We start from the raw sequence: 8394 nt of genomic DNA, 5'->3' as shown, positions 1-8394 counted from the left end.
ATCGAACAGCAATGACGTAGAATAAGTACGCCGTGAAGACAACCGGCAAACAGCAGGTGCGTCTCTGAGTTTGTTTCGAAGTCGCAAATGGGCAGACAACGTTTGTAAGAAGTCAGTATTAATGACAGGCGCCTGCCATGTTTGTAAATAGTCAGCATGGTGGTCGGTAATTTTTACGCCGTATCAAGCTAATTAGCAACTCCACCTTCTTTCATTTCTGCAGTTATCGAGCTAGCATTTTGGCGCCACCAGAATGAGGCATCTAATTACTTCCCCGATCAATATAAACTAAAAGCTACACTAACTAAAGCTAACAGAAATAGTCTTCTTAAATGTGTCCACAAACGATGATATTTGAAGTAATGTGTTCTTTTTTCTTTCTTTTCTTTTTCTACTGCAGGGTTCCCTGTCCTACCGGGTGTAGTCGGACTACAACAGTGAGCAGTGGCAACCACGTTTGCCACATCCACCACCACCACGTGGGGTGTGCTGGCTCTGGGTGTGTGCCTGGGCGCGCTCATCGTCGCGACGGCAGTTGGCAACGCCTTCGTCTGCCTCTCCGTCTGCCTCGTGCGCCGCCTACGGCACCCGTCCAACCATCTGCTCGTCTCACTGGCAGCCTCAGACCTGTGCGTGGCTCTACTCGTGATGCCGCCCGCGCTGCACCTCGAGATCACCGGCCGCCGCTGGGACATGGGTCCGGCTGCCTGCGACGCGTGGGTGTCCGTGGACGTGGCATCCTGCACCGCGTCGATCCTCAACCTGTGCATGATCTCCGTCGACCGGTATCTGGCGATCACGCGGCCTCTCACCTACGGCGTCCGCCGAACTGCCAGGAGAGCATGGGCCTGCATCGGAGCCGTCTGGTTGCTGGCGGGCCTCATCAGCGTGCCGCCTTTACTGGTCTTGGGAAACGAACATGGAACGGCGGAGGACCCGAAATGCCTCGTCTGTCAGAACCTCGCTTACCAATTGTACGCTACTCTGGGGGCGTTTTATATCCCGCTGGTCGTCATGCTGTCGATGTATTGGAGGATTCACACGGCCGCGAAGAAAGTCGTCGAGGCCGAGCACAGAGCCCGGCCGGGACCCCGGACGAGGAGTCTCAGGGTTGCCGTGAGAGAGCGCAAGGCTTCCATTACGTTGGGGATAATCTTGACGGCCTTCACGGCCTGTTGGCTGCCGTTTTTTGCGTTTGCCCTCGTAAGGCCGCTGGGCGGTGAGCCGCTGCCCGAACTAGCTCACAGCCTCGCCCTTTGGCTGGGCTACGCCAACTCGGCGCTGAACCCCGTAATCTACGTCACCTTTCACCACGACTTCAGGCGCGCCTTCCGCGATTTGCTCTGTCTGCGCTGTGGCAGGCGTGGCGGTGGGAAACGAAGAGTGCTGGGCCGAAGCGCTAACGAAGGCACGGGAGCCCTTCTCTGTATCGGAAATAATAACCACGCTTCGTGGGCTTGACGCTGGTGGGAGTCGCCTGGAAGACCCGGCGTCTCCAGCGTCGACGTGCGCGACGGTCGTGCTGCGCAGAAGAAGAGAAACAAGCACGGGAAGAAGTCGCAGAATGTCGGTGGCGCTTGTGATGCTTTGTGCCGTGATGCGAGCCATGTGTGAGTGAATGCCTTGGAAGGGAACCACAACTGTGCACCTTATAAAAGGCGGCTCGAGTGCCGACAGAGTTTTTGCACAAGTTAGCTGTGGGATGTTCACGTGCTATTCAACGAAGTGTGAGCGAGATTCTTTGTTAACAACAGACAGCTATCATGCGTGCAAAATACTTGACTGTAATATTTTGTAATATATCAGACAATGTCCAAAAGTAAAATTCCATCGATTGTGTCGCTGCTTCGCGTCATCAGTGCTCATCCGTTTCCTTTTATGTTTCCTTATGATCTTCTACTTGTGCGACCGCAAGAAATTAGGGTAAGATAATTCCTGTGCCACTGTATGTATTTCGTGCATAATCGTAGGACCCTTATTGATCTGTTGTATAGACGCCGACAATCGGGCAAACGAGTTATCTTAGAATTAACTATATCACCTTGTGCCATGAACAGTGCAGTGCGGACACAGCATAGCAATATGTGTCAATAAGGTGTGTGTCATGCTGGTTAACCCCTTTATAACGAGCTAACTGCTTTGGAATCGGGCACACATTTTTGTGAAGTGCACTAGAAAAATATTGCCTCAAAGAGCTTATCACTGTAGTGTTTGTTGACGGTGTAATGCATCGCCAAAATCGTAAAGGTCATCAGTCGAATGTCAGTCTATGGGACTAATGTGCATAATGCATCAAGTACTTTTTTTTTTCATAAAATAGCGCGACTTCACCTCATGTATTCTTGTTTTAAGTGATACGTCTGGGACTCCGTTATATCTGCCATCTTAACAGAAAATTTGAATTCACTGTTTCCTGTTTTAAAATATTTAATAAATTGTGTTTTGTAACCAAATCGTTGTTTTGTATGTGCGTTGTTGTGTTACAAAAGGCCTTGCTCGTTTTATAAACAGATAATTACCATGGATCCTGGGAATGCACATAGAAAGGCCATTGATGATGTTTATTTAGGGCCTTCTGAAAGTGTTCGCGTGAAAAATTTGTTGATATCCCCAAACGACGAAACTTAGTCAAAATGGGTGTAGATGAAGTTCATTAATTAGTGCGCTACTCACGCGAACGGCCTCGGAGTAATCGACACATTTGATAAGAAACAACGAAACGCGATCCTAAGAGCGAAAATTTGCCGATATCGGGAAAGAAGGAATAAGTGATACCGCATCCGATTGCTAGACGGTTTTATTAGTTTCATCTTCGGTAAAGAGAGCCCTTACCTAAGCTCTCCACAGTGCTGAAAATTCGCATCAACCACTTTGCTTTTATAACAGCACGCTTCCGTAACTTCCATACTTCTTTGCAACGTTCTTCATTTGTGCTTGGAGTTGTTTATGTGGAAGGAAAAAAAATATGAAACACAGCCAAGATGACGCATTCACTATTTTATTTTGAGCGCATGCTTCGTAAGGTTTGCCTTCTTCACAGAACGCGGCCACACGCACCATGGCATTGACACCTACGGTATAGAGTGTAACACCAGGTAAGCTTTTCATGAGTGTATGTACCATTTTCTTCTAATTGACCGCGCTACGTCATCACTCCATGTAAAATCATCCGTATCCACGAATCTAGCCACGTTATGCTAAGATATGGTACCACAAGCTAGTCCCTTACAGAAATATTGTCTTAGTCTCGTAGACAACGCTAATAAACACTTCTACTCTATTCTGGTCTAATCCCTTTTCTGTCTATGTTTTCATGTAATAAGGAACTGTGGTCATAGAGAATGGGGTGAAAAGAATTCCTAATTAAATGCAGGAATGTCTATCAATGTACATGTAAGGGCTTATGCAATACAATGGATATAGAAAGGAGGCATCGGGAAAGCAGAGCCCTAAAAATCCGAAGTAGTCTCATTGGTGAGGCCATAGTTAAACCACATTTTAATTTGCCTGTTTGGCAAGTTGGTTGGCAAACGCTTTTATTGATTGTCCTGCCATTTGATGACCCGGGTTCAGGTCGATCTGCGTTCGATATGCTACGTGGTCATCTATTTCAGCAGCGCTCACATAGGCGAAATTGGCGAATCCCTCAGTTTAGTTTACTGCTTTATATCTGGAGGGTAGATTGCTTAAGCGAGTTCAATAGCCATTTGTACGCCACTGCAATTTTGCAGTTTCGCGGCAGTTTAAATATTGTGGGGCTTCGGCTCTACGTCTTTCCTCAATGAGTCACACTAATATAAAGTAAAGACGACGTATGCGAAATTTGACTGCAATGGAGGAGTAGGGGTCATGCGAACGCGTCACACTTCCAAGAAGAAGAAAGAAACGCGATGGGGCATGGTTCGAAAAAAACAAAAGCACGACATTGAAAACACAAAATAATGCGATGTCGAAATTGCGAGTGATACATAGTGAAACATAAAGGTCATGTTCGTGCAGTCACCGTGCCAAATGCTTCAAAATGTGTAAGCCTGATTCCTTCGGACTAATGCACTTCTCTGTTTGCCGTGAGGAAATGGCTGGTGCGACGCACACAAATATACATGTGCGGGGGGAAACTATATCTCTGTCAATGTACAAAATTTTCATGCGCCTTTAGCGCGACAACCGCAGATGGCGTGTAAAAACTCGAAAAACATTAATAACATGAGTCACAATTGTACCCTCTGTTGACCCCTGGCTGCGTCTTCGGCAGTGTATTTCAACATCAATAACCATTGCACCGTCCATTGACTCCTCGCTGTTTTCGCCGCAACGTATTTGGCGAAGCGGTTTCAACAAAATTTTCGAGCCACTCTGACGTCATCTTTTTTTATTATTATTTGCTAGTCCAAAGGGCAATTTGCGGCCTGTCGCTGCTTACAAACGAGAATTTACGACCTACGTGCGAGGAATTGTTTTCAGAGCGGATGGAGAAATCTCTAAATAGAGGCAGCGGTGTCAAAATATTGTTTAATTTGCTGCATTATTTGGAAAATTAAAGCTTCCGCCCAAGATTTGTCTAGCTTCAATGAAGTGTCATTCCTTAACTTCCTAGAAAGCCCGCGTTATTTTGGTCTGACAAAAAGGCCTTGTCACATTTAGCTTTGATGTTCAGCAAGTAAAATGATGTGATTACATATATAAGATATACAAACTAAAAAAAAAAAAAAAAACTCGAGACCATTCTAACCTGTAAAGCTGGGGGATAAGCGAAGCTGACGGGAGTTGTGAAATGAATGCGTAAACGTAGACTTTTATTGTAGGTCCCTAAAACGCTGTTTTCAGGTGCCATCAGCATGGTGTCTTCTTTCCAGCGTTCGTGAGCATTTTCATCGGCTCTCAGAGGGCACATCGCGCGACCACTGAAACGTACGTTTGAGGGGACATTTGCGCAAATCCATAATCTTCCTGATGCCTACAACTGACCACAGCGACGTAGGCAGAAATGTTTTTCGAGGGGGGAGGGGGCCGGGGCACACCCTTGATCTGGCGTGGGGACTGAATAGTTAAGTTTGCTCGAATGTCATTTTGTGCTCTGTATCCCATGGCCGAAAAAAAGAACATGGCTGATCCCTCTTTTATAGGAATCGGTATAACACGAAAGTGAAACGTGGCTTCATAGAAGTAGTGCTTATTTGTGTAGTGCTACATGAGAGCTCATACAATCTCTATTGGTGTTTGGCAGCTATTGCGCCGTTTGACGTCGATGCACCTACATTGACGCCTAGTGGCACATCTCCATCGCGATGACTAACGCCCATGATCATGATTTAACCGCTGCGGTGGCTGTAGTTTTTAACATATACCTGGACAAAGCTTATCATGAATCCCGTGCAAATCGAAGCACATAATAAACACTGGTAATCGATATGAACTTTTTTCAAAGTGTTGTCAGATCAGGAGGGAAATGGCGCGGCGTGTGCTCCCGAGCAATAGGGTATGCCTACGCCTGTACTCATGCATAAACTACCTCACTGCGCTTCAGCAACACGGGAGGCAGAGGTTCGTAGCTCGAGCCGCGAACGCGCGCAGGCGTTCCACGTCCCTCTGACCTCTGTCTCGGCTGCGGCGACACACCGTTGGTACGTGTGGAAGCTGCACTACTCTGACTAGAGCTGTGCGCGGGCTGTATTTCCGAGCCCGGGCCCGCTGACTTTGTCGAAGGCCCACCCGAGCCCGACGGCAAAGGGCTGCGAGCCCGCCCGGCCCGGCCCGACGTACGAAAACACAATCCCAGGGCCGACCCGGCCCGGCCCGGCCCGGCTTTTTGAAGGATCGCTGCGAAAACAAAACATCGTTTTCCGGTAATTTGGCATTTTAATGAGCATATAAAATATGATCAAACGACACACGACGAACAGTCTCTATTGCACAGATTACAAATTGTCGTGCAAAAACAGCAAGCAGTCCACCGATTACGGCTTCAACGATGTGCGGCGCTTTTACATTATGTAGCCCGCCGAACTGCAGTTACGTGCGCTGCTTGCACTCGTCGCCGGAATTGCTCTCTTTTTTGCCAGCCTGGCAAGCTTGGCATATCTCTGCTGCTTGTTTTTTTCCAGAAGACTAAAACTTCAGGTGGACAGGAGGGCGATTCCATAGAGATAATCGGAGAGCTCATCTTTTGTAACTGCTACATTCTCACCACTGTCGCTCCACTCGCCGAACAACTGCAATGGAAAGGAAAAGCGGAAAAGGAGATGTATGCGTGCTTGAAAACAATTCCCGCTCATTCTCTATGTTTCGGGCTTGAGTCGGGCTTTGCGACGGGCCTGAGCCCGGCCCGATAAAACACCAAGCAGCCCGAGCCCGGCCCGGGCCCGAGGTGAAAATACGTCGGCCCGCCCGAGCCCGGCCCGCGGCACGGCTCGGGCTCGGGCTTTCGGGCTACCCGGAGCCCGTGCACACCTCTAACTATGACAACGAGCCGTCACACGCTAACACGAAGCGAAAGGCAAAGAACGTAACCGGCTACGCTACGCCGCTGACTCACCCTGGCTACGCCACTGACTCGCCATGTCGGCTTTACGTCTTGTCCTGCAAAGGGAGTTCATTCAACCGTCACGAAAGAGAACGAAGCCTGCGCAGCAAGTGTTCTCCTTTTATATGTGTGTTGTACTGCGGGTACAGCGCATTCGTATGTGGGTAAAACAGTCAATTTTTGAGCGTGGGCGCGCGGGTTATACCCCAGCCGCAGCAAGAATGTTTTTTTTTTAACACGAAAGTGTTTCATGCCGGGGTACACCACGGCTCCACTGATGTATTTCCGTCACGGATATGACGTTGTAAAATACAAAGACTAACAGTGGGCAAAGAAAAAACCAGAAGAAAAAGTTACGTACGTCACCGGGAATCGAACTTACGACCCCTCGCTTCGCAGCGCGAAACGATTCGGCCACGGACGGCACGTTCTCCGCAATGCTAACGGCGAGCTATTTATATACACCATTTGCCGGTGGCTGTACTCAGAGGTCTGTGTTACAGCGTGTTTTCGTTATCACTAGCGAAATGACGCGAAGGGCTCGAAGAGCGCGCTTAAAAGGTCGTCGCCGCTGCGACGAGCGCCCGCGGCTACAGGGCGTGGTCGCTTGTGCGTGCGCTTATCTCGTGATCGTGGTGGTTTGTAGGTCTCGCGTTGAGAGCATAAAGGTCACTTGGCTCACTGCAGCGGCCGCTTTTGCGAAAGGAGCGCGGTGTTCACGCAGAAATAAGTTACAAATGTGACAGTTAGTTCGCTCTCATCCTGTGTATGTTCGTTCCGTGCGTCCTTTCTGCTTGAGCAGCGCGTTGCAAGTTTCGAGCTGCTTGCCGTTCTTCGCGCGACATTACAATTTGTTGCTGTAGCATTCATTCCTTCGCCCTTGGGGCGAAAGAATGCGCAACAAACGCTCAACTAAGTCTGCGAAGACGTTTCACTTTCATGTTATACCGATTCCTACGACAGAGGGATCAGCCATGTTTTTGTTTTATTAATTCATTTCTTTATTCTCAGGGTTGTCCGGGCGTTTTTTCTAATGCATTAGTACCAACGAACGCTCTTCTGTTGTGTTCTCCCCATGCCGACAGTTCTCTTCGCGGCGTAGTGGAGAAATGTGGGCGACTGGCCAATATTTCAGCTGACTCCGCGTTGTACATGTTGCCGGCTACTGTCGCAACTCATGGTTCTTCACTCCTCGCGCGCCGACCAATCTGAGTCCTTTCGACGGCAATGTACACCACTTTGCGCCCCATCCTGAGTATAACGCCGCCGATGATTTTGTTAAAAAAAATATGGGGCAATCGTTCCAGTTTCGTATGCCGCTAACAGCGCCTATCGTACCCTGTGGCTTTCGGCCGCACCCTTTCCGTTTCGTAAGGAATGCAGCCCCGAATGTGGTGCTGCAGTGTCCATAGCTGCAGGAAATCCTTCTCCTGTGCCCACGGAAAGAAGTGTAATTGACGTTAAAATAGACGGCGTACCTGCCAATCATTGTCGACACTGGAGCACACGTATTGGTAATGGTTCCCAGCCTAACCAGACGCTTAAAGGAAATCCTCACACAGATCGCTGTGACCGACCACTGCCCTCATGACCTTATCCATGGATTAGACTTCAGGTATAATCATTCTACTCTCATTCACTGTGCTACCGGCATCCTTCAGTTTCCTCTGTCCCGAAGGGCGACCATCACCACAAAGTGATGGTCGCCCTACGGTCACCACTAACTAACTAACTAACTAACTAACTAACTAACTAACTAACTAACTAACTAACTAACTAACTAACTAACTAACTAACTAACTAACTAACTAACTAACTAACTAACTAACTAACTAACTAACTAACTAACTAACTAACTAACTAACTAACTA

General features: G+C 48.3%; 1 protein-coding gene across 1 annotated transcript; it reads left to right on the top strand.

The window, feature by feature from the left end:
* The first annotated feature begins 403 nt into the window (after positions 1-403).
* LOC119373384 (5-hydroxytryptamine receptor 1) lies at positions 404-2245 on the top strand. Its single transcript, XM_037643406.2, has one exon. It carries the CDS (start codon positions 649-651, stop codon positions 1459-1461), a length of 813 nt encoding a protein of 270 aa, XP_037499334.1. The 5' UTR covers positions 404-648; the 3' UTR covers positions 1462-2245.
* Positions 2246-8394: the final 6149 nt, after the last annotated feature.

The sequence above is a fragment of the Rhipicephalus sanguineus genome, chromosome 11 (genome assembly GCF_013339695.2).
Source record: "Rhipicephalus sanguineus isolate Rsan-2018 chromosome 11, BIME_Rsan_1.4, whole genome shotgun sequence".
Taxonomy (NCBI): domain Eukaryota; kingdom Metazoa; phylum Arthropoda; class Arachnida; order Ixodida; family Ixodidae; genus Rhipicephalus; species Rhipicephalus sanguineus.
The sequence above is the reverse complement of the archived record's forward strand: the minus strand, read 5'-3'. Positions and strand labels throughout refer to the sequence as shown.